The sequence below is a fragment of the Sciurus carolinensis genome, chromosome 12 (assembly GCF_902686445.1).
Source record: "Sciurus carolinensis chromosome 12, mSciCar1.2, whole genome shotgun sequence".
Classification (NCBI taxonomy): Eukaryota; Metazoa; Chordata; class Mammalia; order Rodentia; family Sciuridae; genus Sciurus; species Sciurus carolinensis.
In genome coordinates, this window is record NC_062224.1 from 31,180,086 (window position 1) to 31,200,406 (window position 20,321).

At 39.4% G+C, this 20,321-nt stretch overlaps 1 protein-coding gene and 2 pseudogenes across 3 annotated transcripts in view; all 3 read left to right on the top strand.

Annotated features, from left to right (window-relative positions):
* LOC124961179 (ribosomal oxygenase 2-like) overlaps nt 1–5,572 on the top strand; it is a 105,425-nt pseudogene extending 99,853 nt beyond the window's left edge.
* Nucleotides 1–20,321, top strand: part of LOC124962348 (soluble calcium-activated nucleotidase 1-like) — a 914,602-nt pseudogene that overhangs the window by 612,623 nt on the left and 281,658 nt on the right.
* Nucleotides 17,664–20,321, top strand: part of LOC124962355 (eyes absent homolog 1-like) — a 51,024-nt gene continuing 48,366 nt past the window's right edge. The window contains exons 1-2 of one of the 3 annotated variants that reach the window (XM_047521659.1): nt 17,664–17,791; nt 19,929–20,011. In XM_047521659.1, the coding sequence (XP_047377615.1) occupies nt 17,759–17,791; nt 19,929–20,011 (116 nt within the window). In that variant the 5' untranslated portion in view covers nt 17,664–17,758. The other 2 variants (XM_047521658.1, XM_047521660.1) reach the window with 2 other exon arrangements.

Here is a 20,321-nt window from a genome sequence, read left to right on the forward strand (position 1 = left end):
TGTTATATAGTGTAGCCTATTTTTCCTGCTCCAGGGAGCTGCAGGACACAGTCTTTCCAAGCACACTGAGGATTCTAGGCAGTGTCCCATTTTTCCTAAGACTTTCACCCAGCAATTCTAGGGATCTGTAGGCCAGATGCTCACCACCCACCACTGAGGATTCTGGGCAATACGACACATCCTTCCTTTTCAGCCTCACCCAGAGAGTGCTGGGAGCTTCAGGACAGAGGTTCACAAGGAACCCAGAGAATTCTGTTTATTGAAGTCCTTCCTTCCTTTGCAAACCTCACCCAGATGCTACTGGGAGATGAAGGTCACATGGTCTCCACACACCTCTGAAGATTCTAGATAGTGGAACAAAACCTTCTTGGCAGCCCTCACCAAGAGTTTCCTAGGAACTGCAGGTCACATGCTTACCTGGCAGACTTAGGATTTGGGGTAGTGCATTTAATTCTTCCTTTGCAGCCAAAATCCTGGGTTTCTGGAATATGCAGGGCACATGCTAACCATACACCCCCAAGGATTTTGTGTACTGCAGCCCATTCCTCCTGTGGGCTCCTCATGTAGAGGCTCCTGGGAACTGCAGACCACATGCTCATAAGGCATCACTTAGGGTTGTGGGCAGTGTAACCCATCCTTCCTTGGCAAACCTCATTCAGAGGGTCAAGGGAGCTGCAGGCCACATACTCCCACAATCCCATATGTTTCTGGGTAATGCAGCCTATACTTCATCTGTAGCCCTCACCCAGATGCTCTTGGGACAGCAATCCTCATGTTCATAAGACGTCCTTAAGTTTCTGGGTAGTGCAGACCATCCTTCCTTTGCAGGTCTCACCTGTAAACTCCAGGGAATGCAGGACACATGCTCACCACACGACCCTGAAGATTCTGTGCAGTGCAACCCATCTCTCCAGGACGTTCCATGCATAGACTCTTAGGAGCTGCATGCCACATGCTCACCACACACCCATGAGGAATCTGGGCAGTGTTACTCATCCTTCTTATTCAGCCATCAGCCAAAGGCTCCCAGGAGCTGCAATTCACATGCTCATAAGGCATGCTCAAGATTCTGTGTAGTGCAGCCTATTCTTTCCCTACATCCCTCATCCAGAGGAACCTGGGATTTCCATACCACATGCTCACCACAATCCCCTGAGGATTCTAGCATTGTAAACCATTCCTCCTGTGTGGCCCTCATGGAAAAACTCCCGGGAGCTGCATTCCACATGCACTACACATACCCCTGAGGATTCTGGTTAGAGCAGTGCATCCATCGTATAATGCCACACTCAGAATATCTAACCATCCAGGAGACTAAGCACCACATTAATAGGTTAGGAATCCCCCACACTGGGACCTCAAGGGCACATCTTCTTATTCATGACTCCTGGAACACCAACAGTGTGTAGTTGCCTGCTGTCCTTGCCTTTTTAATGTCCAGGAGGCCACTGTCTGGTTGATTGACTCCTCCTCCTCCAGGTCTGTGAGGCTGGCAGGGCTGTGTCACACTGTTAACACACAGAGGCAGGGAATTTTCCATTGTCTTTTTTTCTGGGAGAATGAAGGGATAAAAACCCTAATAAATGTCAAAATATGAATTTTTCCTGTAAAAAAGTTTTTATTCTGATCATGTCTTGTCTTCCAACTTTCCTTTTGAGGACCCTCAGTGATAATGTTTTTCTTTTTTTAGTCAAAATGAATAAAAAGGAGAATTAAAGGAGAGAGCTATTCCTTTGCCATGATTTGTCACTTAGCCTTCAAAAGGAAAGTTCTTCTTGCAGGCTTGAGACTGGTCTCAGTGTCTGTGATGGACAAGATCTTGGGTTGACCTATTTTACTAACCTTGGACTTAGAGGTGTGATGTGCAAAATGTGTCAGTATGATGAGCTAAAGTAATTTGGGGGTAATAGCATACACTAATTTCATTGATGACAGCAAAGTATGTAAGAGAAATTGCTGGCATGCAGATCAGTCACCAAGAAGCAACATCTTGAGCCTGAAGGTAGGAGAGGAAACCACAGAGGAATAAGTGTAACATCTGCAGTCTGCTTGGAGACACAGAATCAGAAAGTGCTGTTTCCAACTATGACATGTTGCTTATGCATTGAATTTCGTGTTCCTATAGCAATAGTCTGAGGAAAGGGCACCCACATGAGCTGCCACTCAGACCTGCATTGTTGGTGTGTCCTGCAGACACCATGGAAGCCATGACCTCCCAGGCATTGCTAGCATTGCGCAGATCATAGCCACATCTTGGAGATATAGTGTAATGTTTTTGGTAGAGGTTTGTGTGTGGTCCCATGTTTAGGAAATGTTTACTCATCTATTATTTCTTGACCACTTTTTAAATTTTCTGAGATTTCTGAAATATCTTGCTCTTACTTTGCCAGAAAGCATATTTTTTCCTGATTTCATATTAGCACAATATTTACAAAAGTTCTGCACATTATCATGATTTAAACAAGATTTTAATTCTTCTGACATTACTCAATAAAATAACTTTAAAGAGAACAACTATGATTAGCTAGAACATCAAAAATAACTTTACATGGTTATATTAGTTATAAAAATTTAAATGAAATTACACAACCAGCAAAATAGGTTTCTTAATAAAACACAATTTAAAAATTGTCATTTGTAATTTCATTGGAACTGTGCAAAGTTAACCTAGGAAAAGAAGTGCTGCAAATACAATTTGAAGATAGGTGCTAATTACAAGGTGATTCCAAATTACACTAACTGAAGTGAAACAAGAAACAGGATGAGGGAAAAAGCAGAGATACTTTGTGTACATTGTTAACCCCCTTTGTCCAAAATTTAATCATTAGAGTATCAAGCAGGTAATCTTATTAAATGCAATTAATACTAAAGCTGATTTAATAATGGATTCTGCTTCAAGACTGCCTTTGTAATCTCCATTCCTTCCTTTTTTGTTTCATGAACTTTTAAGTTGTTTCTATTGCACTGTTGGTGCTTAAGTGCTATAACTTAAGCTCTTAAAACACAGGAATCTGGAAAGTACCTAGGATTGTAAAATGATATTAGGTGAAATGCACAGAATCTTTTTAAAAGTTAACATTAGGAACTGAGGTATAGCTCAGTGTTAGATCACCTAGCATGCATGCAGCCCTGGGTCCAATCCCCATCACAAAATCATGTAAAATAATGAATCATGCAATGTGAATGCTACTAGAATGGCATGTGACATAAAATTTGCCAAAGTCAGTAACAGGGTCTTGAAAGGCAAAGACTAGTTTCAACATTATTTTCTGTAATTTCCTATTTTAAATTTATTTTACCCTCAGAATTTGTAAAAAAATAATTGTGAAATTTTTAATCTTCATAAGACTTAGATTATTTTCATAAGAATTGGATGATGTTAGATTTTTGAATTTTTTGTTCAAATAAAATATTGCTCATTTTCAAAAGGCAAAATCTTCAAAATCATAGTATATTTCACAAACACTCAGATAATCAAGTTTTATTTTAAACATTAATAATTTCTTAAGCATGCAAATAGGTTATAAACATCAAGGATATATCACTGATCAGCAATTATATTTAAATTAATAAAATTTTAGTTTAGATCCCAAAGTTAAATGAAGAGCCTTCCATAAGTCAAACAAAGCAGTTTATTGTACAAGTTTTAAAAAATAATGATTCACAATCCAGGAACACAAGAGCACAAAATTAGGGGCACAGGATCAGGCAGCACATACTGACAGAAACAAGATGTTTCTGGCTGCATGTTACCTACCCCACAACAAACTGCCAGTCTTGTCCAGTTGCAAACATTTTGTGGGTATGCAGAAGGCTAATCTCTAGGAAAGGATGGGTTGGGTCCACGTGACTTCATCACACACCTCAGCTGCAGCCAGATTGTGCAGATGTCTCAGGGGCTGCAACCATGGGACTCAGCTCCAGCACTTAGATGTGAGGGAAGTCAGCACCACTTTCTTTATGATGGGTCACCCTCCTGATTTTGCTGAGTTTAAATGTTTAGACATTTATGTCTCTTAGGTGTTTAGGTTGCAGCTGGTCCTTCATATATGCCAATTCTGCATCCTCATATTCAAACAATCGTAGTGGCAAAACAGAAACAATTCCAACTGTACTATATAAATAGGTACATTTCCCTTGTTATTACTGACTAACTTGTTAAATAGTGCTTATGTTCTACTGGGTATTCTATGGAATGTCCTAATGGTTTAGAACATGCAGGAGGGTGTGTATGCATTATATGCAAATGCTATGCCATTTGTTGTGAATGACTTAAGCATCCCTGAGTTTTGATATCTATGGGGCTCCTGGAACCCATCCAGGCCTGCATTTAAAAATTTATGTTGGGCCCAGTCAGCTTGCAGCCGTGTGCAACAGGCCGTGTGGGACAGAAAATCCTTCTAAGATTCTGGTGAGAATAATCCCTTCCTTGGGGCAGGGTTTGCATTCCCTTCCTGCTTGAAGACAGACAATACCAAAGAAAACAAAGCCTGCAGGGAATGGGAAGGAAGAGAGTCCTGTTCCCTGCAAGCAGGTGAAGGTAGAGGCAGCTTGTGGGCCTTCCATATTAAACTTAGAGAGCCCCAGTGGTCTCTTTGAAAGTTTGATTTCACCCATCAAGGTGGAGACTTTTTTCCAGGAACTCTGGGGGCAGAAGCGCCTTCTCATTCATAGGAATGACTCTGCACTGGCAACATACTACAGTCCCTGTTCAGGCTGACAGATCTGAAGAGTCTGTGCAGCCAGGGTATATACTATGTAAGAGATGTGAATGTCTGTCTGTGAGTCAATGGGAAGAAAAAGGTTTTAAATAAAGATGGAAAATCCCACTTCTTTCAGCTGAGAAAAGATTTTGATTAGAAAAAGGCAACATTTCAATTTCACCAACCTCAGAGATTTAAGTATGAGCTATGGCAGATCCAGGAGAAGCTGGAATGTGACCATCAGCACCTACCAGAACAATTCATGGGGAAATTTCCTTTTGGACATCATGTCAGGGCTTGTGTTTGATACTGCAAAGGAAGATGTAGCATTATGGTCTGGAATACCCCAGCAGCTGCTCATGCAGGTGGAAACCACAACAGTTGCAACAAGAAGACTAAGTGGTTTTTTGAGGTCTCTTGCAGACCAGCTGGAAGGCACCAAAGAACTACTTTCATCAGACATGAAGAATGATTTTGTTATGCACAGACTCCCCCCTTACTTCATGGGAGATGGAACAGAGTTATTGACACAAGGTGGAAAGTTACCAAGGTTGAACAGCATAGTGAGTTTGCAATTTAAAGACCACATCATCCTCACAGTAGGGCCAGATCAGGATCGATCTGATGAAGCTCAAGAAAAGATGGTTTACATCTATCATTTTCTCAAGAATAGGAGAGAAATATACATGGTGGGAAATGAGGAAATAGAGTCTCATGGACTTTGTTTCCCTTTTTCACATGTGGATGCACTGAAGCAAATTTGGAACAGTTCAGTAATTCCTGTCAAGGACCTGAAGCTTACTACAGATGAGAGAAAGGAAAATCTTGTATTATCCCTTTGGATGGAATGTTTAATCCAAGTAATCTAATGCTGTTATGAAATCAAATACCTGCTATTTTATGTGTTTTTTTTTTTAAATGGGAAGCTGGCAGGAGAAATATGTCAACTGTCCTTACTTACCAACCCCTAATCAATATATGGGAACATGGAAGGGGAAAAACACACACACACACACACACACACACACACACAAGGTATCCCAGAATGTGACAAAACCGTATTTTTGACAAGTTTATTTACTCCAGTGTGGTAGAAAAGGCACAACTCCAAAAAAGTATCATGTAGAACTAAATGTCATTAACATTTGTTCTTTGGAAGTAACAACTTCTTTAAAATTGTTCTAGAGCCAAGAACGCACTTTAAAGCTATTAACATGAGAAACTTTAAGTTTTTTTTTTTTTATGATGGAAATATATGTACCTTGGTGTATACATAAGCCCCCCTGTGAAAATAAAGTTATCCCTGTAAAAAAAAATTCTGTTGATTTTGCCTGTGCAAAGTTTAGGTGATCTCTGGCATTGTGTTGTCTCTCCATACCTCTGGCATTGTGTTGTCTCCAGTCACATACTGGATATGTAAGGAAGTCAGAAAGGGAGGAGACCTGGAATCCTCCCCATGTGCCTTGGAGAGCTAGGCATGGAGTTGAGTGGGTGATGTTGTCAATGAGATTTATGCAAATGAGATAGCCAGGGGTATCTCATAGTAGTTTATACCTACTTTTGGGGGAAATGTGGATGATAAAGACACTGACAAAATGGGTGTAACTAGGGAATTATTTAGGGCCAGGAGTGGCTTTATTTTTGTGTCTCTGTATGTTTATGAATATTCATGTGTTTGCAGTTTGAGGATTGAAGATATTGGAGCATATTCATTATTTGGGTGACAAAAGCAACTCTAGTTAGGACCACAGGAAAACAAAAGTTACTGCTGGTGGAGAAACTCTGCGTTTCTTTATTTTTGAAGATACCTGCAACTGTTGAGAGTAGTGTTGAGAAATAAAAATATAAGACAAGCATGTTTTAAAATACATATTTCCTGAAGTTCATGGGACCTCAGTACTATAGAAAGGGAATTACCCTTCACTTGGCCTGTCCTCTTGAAGCTCATGGTCAAAGAAGCAACCTTTCCTCTTTGGTCCATTCTCTTACTACCAGCCCTGTCCAAGCCACCATCTTCTCTTGTGACTGCTGCAGTCACCTCCTCCCTGGTTCACCTGCTTTCCTTGGAGATCCTCCTCTAGCTCCACTTTTCTACTGAGAAGCCAGGGAAAGGCAACCCCCATCTGGCCTTTGCCCCACTTGGATCCATTCTATGACTATCTTTTACAGTAAGAATAAAATATGAAGTGCCGCAGGCCATATAGCCCACCTCATAGAGTGCCTGCCTCTCATGCTGGAGGCCCAGGTTTGAGTTCCAGCACTGTGGGATTGTGGAAATAACAAACAAACAAAACCAACCTTTCACTATGAAAGCAGTACTTAGAGGAAAATTTATTTCATGGAGCGCATTTAATAAAAGAAGTAAAACTCAACAAGTAAACGACCTAACACTACAGCTCAAAGACCTAGAAAAAGAACAGACCAACACCAAAAGTAGTAGAAGACAGGAAATAGTTAAACTCAGAGCTGAAATCAACGAAATTGAAACAAAAGAAGCAATACAAAAAATTGACAAAATAAATAGTTGGTTCTTTGAAAAAATAAACAAAATTGATAAACCTTTAGCCACACTAACAAAGAGAAGACCAGAGAAAACCCAAATTACTAAAATTCGGAATGAACAAGGAAATATCACAACAGACACAACTGAAATACAAATCTATACTCCAACAAAATAGAAAATTTCGAAGACATCAACAGGTTTCTAGAGACATATGAATTGCCTAAACTGAACAAGGAGGACATACACAACTTAAATAGACCAATTTCAAGTAATGAAATAGAAGAAGTCATCAAAAGCCTACCAACAAAGAAAAGTCCAGGACCAGATGGGTTCTCACCCGAGTTCTACAAAACCTTTAAAGAAGAGTTCATTCCAATACTTCTCAAAGTATTCCATAAAATAGAAGAGGAGGGAACCCTCCCAAACTCATTCTATGAAGCCAATATTACCCTGATACCTAAACCAGACAGAGACACATCGAGGAAAGAAAATTTCAGACCAATACCCTTAATGAACATCAATGCAAAAATTCTCAACAAAATTTTAGCAAATCGCATACAAAAACATATTAAAAAGATAGTGCACCATGATCAAGTGGGTTTCATCCCAGGGATGCAAGGTTGGTTCAACATCAGGAAATCAATAAATGTCATTCACCATATCAATAGACTTAAAGTCAAGAATCACATGATTATTTCAATAGATGCAGAAAAAGCATTTGATAAAATACAGCACCCCTTCATGCTCAAAACACTAGAAAAAATAGGGATAGTGGGAACATTCCTTAACATTATAAAGGCCATCTATGCTAAGCCCATGGCTAATATCATTCTAAATGGTGAAAAACTGAAAGCATTTCCCCTAAAAACTGGAACAAGGCAGGGATGCCCTCTTTCACCACTTCTTTTCAATATCATCCTTGAAACTCTAGCCAGAGCAATTAGACAGACCAAAGAAATTAAAGGGATACGAATAGGAAAAGAAGAACTCAAACTATCCCTATTTGCTGATGATATGATTATATACTTAGAGGAACCAGGAAATTCCACCAGAAAACTTTTAGATCTCATAAGTGAATTCAGTAAAGTAGCGGGATATAAGATCAATGCACATAAATCTAAGGCATTTTTATACATAAGCGATGAATCTTCAGAAAGAGAAATTAGGAAAACTAACCCATTCACAATAGCATCCAAAAAAATAAAATACTTGGTAATCAATCTCAAAAAAGAGGTGAAAGACCTCTACAATGAGAACTACAGAACACTAAAGAAAAAAATTAAAGAAAACCTTAGAAGATGGAAAGATCTCCCATGTTCCTGAATAGGAATAATTTATATTGTCAAAATGGCCATACTACCAAAAGTGCTATACAGATTCAATGCAATTCCAATTAAAATCCCAATGATGTACCTTACAGAAATAGAGCAAGCAATTATGAAATTCATCTGGAAGAATAAAAAAACCCAGAATAGCTAAAGCAATCCTTGGCAGAAAGAGTGAAGCAGGGGGTATCGCAATACCAGATCTTCAACTCTATTACAAAGCAATAGTAACAAAAACGGCATGGTATTGGTACCAAAATAGAAAGGTGGATCAACGGTACAGAATAGAGGACATGGACACAAACCCAAATAAATACAATTTTCTGATACTAGACAAAGGGGCCAAAAATATGCAATGGAGAAAAGATAGCCTCTTCAACAAATGGTGCTGGGAGAATTGGAAATCCATATGCAACAGAATGAAACTAAACCCATATCTCTCACCATGCACAAAACTAAACTCAAAATGGATTAAGGACCTCAGAATCAGACCAGAGACCTTGCATCTTATAGAAGAAAAAGTAGGTCCAGAGCTTCAACATGTCGGCTTAGGACCAGACTTGCTCATCAGGACTCCCATAGCACAAGAAATAAAAGCAGAATCAATAACTGGGATAGATTCAAACTAAAAAGATTTCTCCCAACAAAGGAAACTATTAGCAATGCGAAGAAAGAGCCTACAGAGTGGGAGAAAATCTTTTCCAATCATACTTCAGATAGAGCACTAATCTCCAGAATCTATAAAGAACTCAAAAAACTCTACACCAAGAATGCAAATTATCCAATCGACAAATGGGATAAGGAAATGAATAGACACTTCACAGAATAAGATCTACAAGCAATCAACAAACATATGGAAAAATGTTCAACGTCTCTAGTAATAAGAGAAATGCAAATCAAAACCACCCTAAGATTCCATCTCACCCCAATTAGAATGGCGATTATCAAGAATACAAGCAACAACAGGTGTTAGCGAGGATGTGTTAGAAAAGGTACACTCATACATTGCTGGTGGGGTTGCAAATTAGTGCAGCCACTCTGGAAAGCAGTGTGGAGACTCCTTAGAAAACTTTGAGTGGATCCACCATTTGACCCAGCTATCCCACTCCTTGGCCTATACCCAAAGGACTTAAAATCAGCATACTACAGAGATACAGCCACATCAATGTTCATAGCTGCTCAGTTCACAATAGCCAGATTGTGGAACCAACCTAGATGTCCTTCAATTGATGAATGGATAAAGAAACTGTGGTATATATATATAAAGTGGAATATTACTCAGCCATAAAGAATGAAAAAATTATGGCATTGTCAGGCAAATGGATGAAATTAGAGAATATCATGCTAAGTGAGATAAGCCAATCTCAAAAAACCAAAGGATGAATGATATCACTAATAAGTGGATGATGACAAATAATGGGGGTGGGAGGGGTTAGTGTTATGGTTAGAGTTAGGGTTAGGGAGGGGGGCAAGAATGGAGGAAGAAATGACTGTATAGAGGGAAAAGAGGGGTGGGAGGGGTGGGGGGAAGGGAAAAAAAACAGAATGAATCAAACAACATTACCCTATGTAAATGTATGATTATACAAATGGTATGCCTTTATGCCATGTACAAAGGAACAACATGTATCCCATTTGTTTACAATAAAAAAAAATGTGAAGTGCCTGTGAGAGTAACAAATGGGACCTAACTCCTCAGCATCTTTCCTATTGTCCTCATCTCAGCTCATAGTTCTCCTCAGAGATGCTTTCTGTGGCCATCTGGTCTAAAATAGAACCCTGCCTGGTTCCTACAATCCCTGTCACTTTCCCATGTTTTACTGTCTTCACAGCTTCAATGATCACATCTTATCTTGTGCCCCTGTGCTGTCTCCCCAATGAAAATACAATTGTCAACCTAAAATGAAAGGTCCTATTTGCTATAGTCATCTTAGTACCAAGAACTGTGTCCAGCGCACTGTAGGTTCTCAATAAGCACTGGCTAGGTTAATATTCTTTCACTTGTCAATACCTTCTCTAGCTAGTGTTCCATGTTCTCAGTCCTATGGTTTTACAAGACGTGCTCTCATTTAATAACCATGGTTTGGGGGGAAGTGTGTCAATATAACTGCAGCAAACTTGAAATGGATAAAACTTGGTTTCTGCTAGGCATTCACAAAGTGCAAGCTTAAGGGGAATTTGCTTAGGCAAAGTGGAGCATCTCTTTGTTAACTGGGTGAGCAAACCTGATCACCTTGTCTCAAATGGACAAGTGCAATATTAGCTTTGTTTTTGAAAGATGAGCCAACTTAGGGGACACACTGATGAAGAGTGGAAGAATCCTTAAGGAAACCATAAAGACATTCCCTTGAGAGTGAGATGTCCTATATGTTTTTTTTTCTTTTTTGTATGAGGAATTGAACCCAGGATGCTTTACCACTGAGCCACATCCCAATCATTTTTTACATTTTATTTAGAGACAAGGTCTCACTGAGTTGCTTAGGGCCTTGCTAAGTTGTTGAGTCTGGCTTTCAATTCATCATCCTCCTGCCTCAGGCTCCCAAATCACTAGAGATACAGGTACACACAACTGCATCCTGGGAGATGTCTTGTTTAATCCACAGTTGTACAGTAAATTGCAGCCTGTGACTCTTCTTTGTACTAGTGCCAGCGAGTTTCAGAAGGTTGCTAATTTTATTGCATTTTCAAGTACAATATTGGCAAGTCAATTTGACCACAGATCTAAGCTCAAACCTTCCAATACACTTTATAGGTAATACAAATCATATTTAGACTTCTATCTCTCTGACTTCTTATTGGTTCTTATATGACCCTGTACGTAGGAGAAGTAGGTGTTATTTATTGACCATCCACCAAAAACCCATGACACATATGACTCATTTGGATACACAGGCCTTTTAGATAGGTCACTATTGATTGCTTTATTTTCAAACATGATTCTTCATCATTATGGCTACAGTCTGACAACATTAAGCCAGTCAAACGGCAAGACTTTTAAAAGAAACATCTAAAGTACACTTTGCAACACTGATATGCGGCTTGGTTTCAGGTGCTCATTTCTTAATACCCTAAATGCACTTTTAGCTTGGAGGTGACCTCCCAGGTGGAGTGGGACCATGTTCACAGAACCTGGAGGCCTACTTCTTCATTTCTGGCTCAGCTCCTGAAATCACTCTTATTGACTCTTCTCAAGTCAAAGGGAAGACTTTCTTTGTCCATGTCAGTGCTGTGTCTGAAGCACCTGTTTGTATCCCAAAGGTAAGCAGGAAGGAAGGCTCTCCTCCGTAAATTGAAAATCATTCAGGCAGGAATGGCCCAATGGTAGAACACCTGCCTTATGCCCGAGGCCCTGGGTTCCAGTCCAAGCACTGAAAAAATTGTTCTCCTTATAACCAGGAAAAGATGATATTCTACTTTACTTCTTTTCCCAGAATAAAGTTTAGAAGAAGTTATCTCAAAAGATGTTTTATGTTCTTATTAAAATTACATCTTAGAAAAGTTGATTGTTGCAGCAACACTTTGATGTAACAATTGCTTCAAACACAAACTGAGAAGCTGTTAGAACATGTCTAATTCCTACTAGGACTGATGTTTTTCCTAATATTTAAAAATAAAACCTTTTACACCTTAAGAAGATATTTATAGTAGTTTTATAGCACTCCGAAGTTACCACCAAAGAACTGGTACATTCTCTAAAGAAGGAAGTAATATAAATGAATACTCCTAGCACATTTTTATAATTAAAAAGAGGGAGATTTTTATTACAGCAGATACTTCAAAAGATCACCTGCTTCATCGTTAGTAAGTCTCTCCCATTACAGTCAGAAATAACTGACAGAATGTAGTAAGACAAAATGAAAAGCCTTCTGTTACACAGATAACCTTACCTATTCAGTATTCAGTGGTATGCTGGTAATGTTAAACTGGCCCTCCAAAAAAGGAGGCAGGACCTTGTTTATGGAGTTCTTCAGTTTTTGTGTTGCAGATAAACCCACCTGGCTAATTTCAGGTGACCAATGTGTTAAGCAACAAGCTTTCAAAAACCTGAAGATTGAGCCATGAGCTTTCCCAAGCTGTGGCTAGCTGTCTGGACCACTGCACTCAGCCTTTACCTTCTTCTTCACTTCCTCATTTTGTCAGACTGACATTTGTTGGAGTGACAATTTGTCCAGATTAAATGGTTTAAAATGATATTTCCCAGCCATCCTTGCAAATAGTAAAGATCACAGGAGTGTTTTCACTCAAAAGGTGTGAGCAGATGTTGTAGTAGTGGCCAATGCTTGCCACAGGTGGTGATGGTGAGTGGCATCTTCCTCCCAGGGGCTTCACGCCATTCACTTCTTTTGGCCTTGCCCTTTCCTTTCTTCTCTCTGGAATGCAGATAGGATGACTGAAGCTGCAGCAGGCATTTTATAATTAACATTGAGGTAGAAGATAAGAGGACTGCAGAGACCTTGACCCTAACACCTTCACATTATCTCATCACTCTGGAATTCTTATTTCTGACCTTCTTTTTATAAAAGATTAAATAAGTTCCTATTTTGCTTAGTCAGTCTTATTTAGGTTCTGTGTGAAATGCAGCCAAAATCAGTCCTTCATTGTGGGACATTTGACAATGGATGTATGTCCAGTGGGGAGAACTTGCTAACAGAAGTAAAGTAATTGAATATTTTTTTTTCTGGACATCATGTAGTCATTTTCAAAAACTGACTACTCAATTAATTATTCTATTGGTATGAGTCTACCTAAGATATTTGGCTTGGAAACAGAAGTTGTTTTCTCAGCACAGCACTACAAATATTCAGAAAGAAGAATATCAGTAACCTTTGTGACACATACAAGATGCCAGGTATCACATCCAGTACTTTCTAGGCACCAGGATACTTGCTGTGGGACCTTGGTCGCTAACATGTTGGTGCTTCCATTTCTGCATCTATAGAGAAAATAGTGTCTATCTCATGGTGTTTTTCAGTGTATATTAATTATACAGAATAGTGGGTTTCATTGTGGCACATCTGTACTTGCATATAACATAATTTGTTTATATTAATTCCCTCCCAATGACTCTCCCTTAGTCTCCCCTTCCCTTCCCTAGACCTCCCTGTTTTCTAATTCCTTATAGGATCATTTGAAGGATAAAGAGTTTAATAACATATGTATAAGACTCATTACTCACAAATTGCAAACCCAAGTATTAGATATCATCATCACCACCACTACCATCATCATCCCATGGAAGCCCTAATTCAATAAGCACTGCTATCATCTAATGATGAGGATGATGGTGTCTACCTTACTGGAAGGTTCTGAGACTATAAGCAGAAGATGCCTCTCAAGTGTTTAGCATTGTGCCAGGTAAATGCTTAATAAACTCTAGCCATTGTGAGTTTCAAGTATTCTATTCATAGATTGATCCCCAGCTTTTGGGAATGGCCCCAAACTCTACCAATGCAGGGACTGCACTAGGACCTTTGAGCCTTGGATCCTGCCATCTTTTCAACATCTTGCATTCTTTTATGTCCTCACCTCTCCCCTATCACCATCATCCATGGTCACAACCTTCCATTCCCCGACACTCTTTTCCTCCATCACACTCACCTGCAAAATCCAAGCCCTGGTTAGACCCAGCTCTGACCACTTAGTCAGTCTGAGACTGGATAACAATTCACAGCCACACTGACTGCCTGGCTTTAAGTTCATGGCTACTAAACTCAAATGGGCACTTCATAGTGTAGACTGAAAGTCCAGCACTTTTCCTGTTTAATTTGCTCTCAAGCTCTTCCAGAGGACAACTGCTTCAAAGTGCCCTTCTCTCTTCCAGCTTCCAATGTCTCTTCACCCTCTGCAGTCCTCTGAAAGCAGGTCCTTGGCCATTTCCTCCAGATATGAGAGCAGTAAGAAAAGACCACCCTGGAGTCCTGCCTCTGTGTCCTGTGTCCTGTGTGCATCTGGGGCCCACACCCCTTCCCTCCAGGAACTCACTTCTCCTGGTAGCACTGCAATGGCCCCTGGGACTTTCACAAACAGATGAAATAGACTCACCTCTCTGTACTTTGCACTGGTTCTGTTCTTTGTTTGGGAGGTCAGAAACCTATCCCTTGGATTGTATACTGGGCTTCCTTTTCTTTCTGCAGAACCTCCTGCAAGGGGGTTTTCCCCTGCCCCTGTAGAGAGAGTCACCCCGTTTTCTGGATCCCCCTTACCTTTCTTTTTCTGTCCTTGTACTATCACCTAATATTTGTATTTATTATGTCTCCCTTGAAGAGTGCATGGATTTTCATCGGTTTTGTTTGCCATCATATCCCCTGAAACTAACAAGGCTTAATTGGTTCATTCATTCACTCCAATTCTTCATTCATCTGGCAGGGGTTTAATGAGGTTCTCTTAGATGCCAGACAGTTTCTGGCACTGAGGCTATAGCAATGAACACAACAGGTCAAGAACTGAACTTTCTTTGGGAGGTAGTTAGGTCATGCTAAAGTTTGAATTTGGAATATCCCCCAAAGACCTCAGTGACTTGGTTCCCAGTTTAGTCCTATTGGTAGGTGTAGGAGGTGGGTCCTAGTGGGAGGTTTTAGGTTATTGGTGGTATGCTCTCAAGGGGATTGTGGGTTGTTAGTCTCTCTCTCTCTCTCTCTCTCTCTCTCTCTCTCTCTCTCTCTCTCTTTCTTCTCCCCTCCCCCACTTTCCTCACTTTCAACTCTCATGTGGTGAGTGGTTTGCTCCACCACAGACTTCCTACAATGATGTGCTGACTCACCAACAGGTCCAAAAGCAATAGGTCCAACTGACCATGGACAGAAACCTCTGAATCCATGAGCCAAAATGAAACTTTTTTCTTTGTAAGCTGATTGTTTCATGTATTTGTTACAGTAATGGAAAGCTAATCAATACAGGTGCTGGTGCAAGAAACAGGTATAACATAATAGGGAGAGAGGATATAAGGCGTATGTGTAGGAGAAACCTAAGATGGTGGCCTTGTTGGGATGCAAATTAAAGGTATGGGGGAGGAATGGAGTTAGTCCTGTGGAACTCCTTCCAGGGAGGGAACAGCTAGTGAATAAGAACCGAGGTGGGAGTGTACCCAGATTGTTCCACAAGAGTAAGGAGGACAGGGTGACTTGAGGCAAGGAGCAAGAGGGAAAGTAGGAGACTAGGTTAGAGTGGAAAAGGAGGTTGGGGTGGGAAGATCATGTCAGATCTCCAAACACTGGAAGAACATTTATTCTGAATGAAATGGGGATCCAAAGAAGGGTCTTTTATTATTTTAACTTATAGTCCATATTCAGGTTATTACTGTCATAATAATGTCATTTTTAAAGAATATCCAAATTTTTATTATCATTTAAGGCAATAACTTGCACAAGAGGTAAAATCAAATTTCACAGTGTGTGTAATATAATAATTACTATTTGAGGCTACTAGAACTGTGCTAAGAAAGACCATGTCTAGATTTAGAAAATTTAACAGCTTTATAATGCCATTTTATACCTTTTCTTTCATCAGGATCCAATCAAGGATCATGTACTGCATTTAGCTATATCTTCCATTTTTCTTTTAACAGCTTTGTTGAGATAAAATTTGCATGCCATATAATCCACTCATTTAAGGCATAAAATTCAATGGCTATACACACAAAGTTATGCAACCATTACTTGAAACTGATTTTAGAATAATTTCATGATCCTACACCTTTGGCTATCACCCCAGGTCACTCAATTCCCAATTACTTTCTGTTCCTATAGATTTGTTTCTTGTGGATATTTTAAATAAATTAAGCAAACAAAATGTGGTCTTTTATATCTACTTTCTTTCACTTGCAATAATTTAAAGGGTCATCCAAGTAACATATGTCAGTACTCTGCTCCTTTTTATGAATAAATAATGTTCCCTTGACTAGATATATCTCATTTTATTTACCAAAGAAGTGTTCTGAACAGGAGAATGACCGGATCTCAGTGGCATTCTACAAGGCTAACTCCAACTTTTTCTCCAAAAAGCTGAAAACGAGTAACTCTGATAAATGCTGCTTTTAGGAAAAATGAGATCCAAGAATTGACCTGTAAGTGCTCAAATAGCTTAACAAATAAGAGATTTGAAATTTAGTTAGCAGACATATTCTGATATGTATCTTATAAATGACATTTTATGGGTTTTATATGACTTATTGCATTTCCTTTGAATAATTAAATATGAAATTATAATTAATTAATAAGCAATAATTTTAAATGGAATGCTTGATGTATACAGGTATAGAAATAATTGCAGTAACATTAATTTACTATGGCTTTTGATGTTAATGTTGCTGGAAATGATTCTTTTGGTTCATATGAAATTTACTTCCCAGAATAATCCTCTAAACACAACTCAACATTATCGTAATTATTCAAGATTCCATTCCAGCTTTCAGAATCTGGTCATGAAAAAAGTTGATTCTTGGACAAACATCTTTTCAATGTCTATGCAAACCAGGTAGACATAAGTTTATTTTTGTTCTGAAGGCGTTTGTGACATCTAAAAAGTCGTGAAAATTGGACCAAATAACTAGAGTATGAAGAATAACCTCCTTGTGGTTTCTGTCATTATTTGAAGCAACAGGGCCCTACTCAAACCATTGAATCCTGAGTTGGAAATGCATTTATGGACTCGGGGTTTGCAATAGTTACTAGGGTATCCAATTCTGGACACAAGCAACTTTTGGGGCTGCAAATCTTTGTGGAGAGAATGAGGGGAAATGAAAACTAGACATAAAAAGTGAGTGAAAAAATGTGATCCGCATTCTAAGGAAGATCAGTGCTCAAGGTGGATGTGATGTGTTAAGGACCATGCCAGAAATAAACACACAGCACAGCCGCCTGATTTGCACATACTGCACCAAACCTGCTCCACTCGGACTAGAGTCGGGGTTGGTAAAGTCAGAAAGCCAGTGTGCTTTTTCTCCCCCTTGGAACAAGCCGGGCTCCAGCCTGGGCCTGGGGACTGGGAGCAGTGGCTTCAGCTGCTCCTCTGCGCTGTCCGCCCACTGGGCCCGGAATTTGGAAAGGATCCCTGGTGGCCCGACCAGCAGAGTGCGCGAGTGCGCATGTGAAGGAGCAGTGGGCGGCTCTGACCCCAGATACCAGCGCGACCAGATCAATCCAGGCTTGGGACTGGCGGGCGGAGGAAAGAGACTCAGCGGCTGATCCCGGGCCTAGGAGAGGGGAGGAACCCCGCTAGCACCGCCACTGATGCGTCCACGCGGTCGGGTGCACCCTCAAGGGGTAAAAGCAAAAGGACCCGAACCCTGCTTTCCCTTGCGTGCGTCCCAGCCCTCTGCTGGGGGGCCGGGTTCTCCCAGCGCCGCAGTCTCCCTTTGGCGGACGCGGGCTGCGCCTGCGCGTGAGGGGCGCTTCCCTATGAAGACGCCTCCAGGCAGCTCCAGGTACAGACCTGCCAGCTCGCCTCCCCTTGTGCCCCGCCGCGGGCTCCCCGCCCCACTTTGTCAGGTTGCAACTCTCCCGTTCCATGTCTCTCTTTCCCTTTCCCTTTCTGCAGCCCTACCGCGACCGGCGTCTTTGGGGTCCACGTCGGGAAAGCTCGCACCGAAATTCTCCCTTGATTTATCCAAAGGGTTGGCTGCGGCGTGTAATTCCCCCCTCTTCCGCCTACAACCCCTTGAGTCTTCTAATCCTCTCATCCCACCTTCACACCTCAGAGAACCTTTTCTACGCACCTCAGACACACTTCCCTACACACCTCAGACACACTTCCCTACACATCTAAAAATTTCCTCCCTATTCATATCAAGAACCCTTCATATGGAACTCAAAATCCCATCCTTACACACTTTAGGACACTTCCTCCACACTTCATTGAGCAACACCTAAACAACTAACATCTAAACAACTCAGAAAGTCCTCCTTATGCGCCCAAGAGTGTACTCCCTAAAAATGCCAGAGATATTAATTCAAACCTCAGAAGACCTCAGAAGACCCAGTAACTAACTGGAATATACCAACTACAATGTTTTATACTTAAAACAACCAGTAAATAACAAGTGCATATCAAAGATTTCCTCCTTGATCTGTTCACACACATATTGCCTATCCAACTAATTTGTGATAAAGATTGTGTTTAATTTTTAAAAATGGCTTTTATTTCTGATTGCAGAAGCAGCACAAGTTCTGAGTAGGAAAATTTTAAGTGTACAGTGGCTTAGTGATCTCACACAACCATGGATGGACTCTTTCTGAGATAATGTTAGATTTTAGTGCTCTTTAAATAATTTTATGCTCTGAGAAGGATTTTAAAATGAGATCACCCAAAGTATTTATTGTTATTTTAGTTTCACAAAAGAATAAAGAAAATTTTGCCATGTTATTAAACATCATTGACAGCTTCATATTATTTTGTTTTCTAAATAGCATTATTAAGGACATTTTCTGTGTTTTGTTGTTAAAAGCAACACTAAAGAACATCTTTGCCAACTATCTCTTTGAATAAATTCAAAATCTCTTTTTCCCAGAATAAATTCCTGGCATTAGTATTGCTGAGTTAAATGGTTCACAAAATTTTTTAGTCATTGCCATACAGAAAAATTTTGCCTATTTAAATCCCCATTTTGCAGTGTATTAATACCTTTTTTCTACAGTTGCCATTTCCTGATATTTGCAGAAATCTTTGCCAAAAACATCATCACAAATAGCATATTTTTGTTTTGTACAATTTAGCATTTGATAGTATATAATGTGAAAGGAGATTAAGATTTGCTTTTAGGTTGTATCCTACACAGTGTCTGCTTTTTATTGTTGGACAATTTGGACATTCAACATATAGAATACTACTTTCACACATGTAATAGATAACACACTGAGCATTTTCCTCTTTGATCTTCATTTTTTCAAATTCATCAAGTGCTATCATTCACTATTCTGTGAAATGTAATAATGAATAGCTTTCTCTGTGGATCATTATAATGGACCATATAATAATGACTTATGAAAACATTTTAAGTCCTTGAAAGTAGCACTAGAGTTTTTGAGTTAGCAAGAATCTGAAAGAACAACTAATTAGATCCCTTAAATTTACATTATGCATATTTAATATAAAGATCTGAAAATCTTGCTACATTTTGTAAATTAAAATGGAAAATTCAGTGTCTGATATTTTTGTACATGCATATAATTTTGTCCTTATTTTATGTGAGTTATTCACAAACTCAAAAATCAAAACTTATTCACTTTTTAATTTGTTGTTATATGGTGACCTGATCAACCCTTACAAGAAAATAAAATTTTATTCATGGCAATGAATTCTAGTGTTGAAGATCAACTCTGCCTTACCTAAATGGTATTTTCCAGTGGCCACATTTTTTTCTACATAGTTTAGTAAGCTACATTTCTTTTCATTTTGTTTTAGGTAGCAGTTTTACAACATCATCAGGATTATATACAGGAAATAATTCACTCACAAATTTCTCTGGATTTAACAGTTCATAGCAGGTACTTAAGTCAGTTTAACTTCTGAAATATTTTAAACACAACATGATTTTATTATATAAAGAAAGATCTCTTTATATTAAACTGCAAGATCTTTCCTAAGCTCTTTAATAGTTTTTTTCCTTTAAAGAAATCTCTTTAGCCATTCCTTTTAGTATGTTATTTGGTTTTCACATTGTTTTAATTTTATAAGTACTGCATCATAGAAGATACATGAAGAATGTAAATAATCTCACATAAAATTTGCAAGTCTGAGCTCTTCAAAGAATGTGTGCTTGCTAGTATAAATTCAGAAGACAGAAAAACATTTATA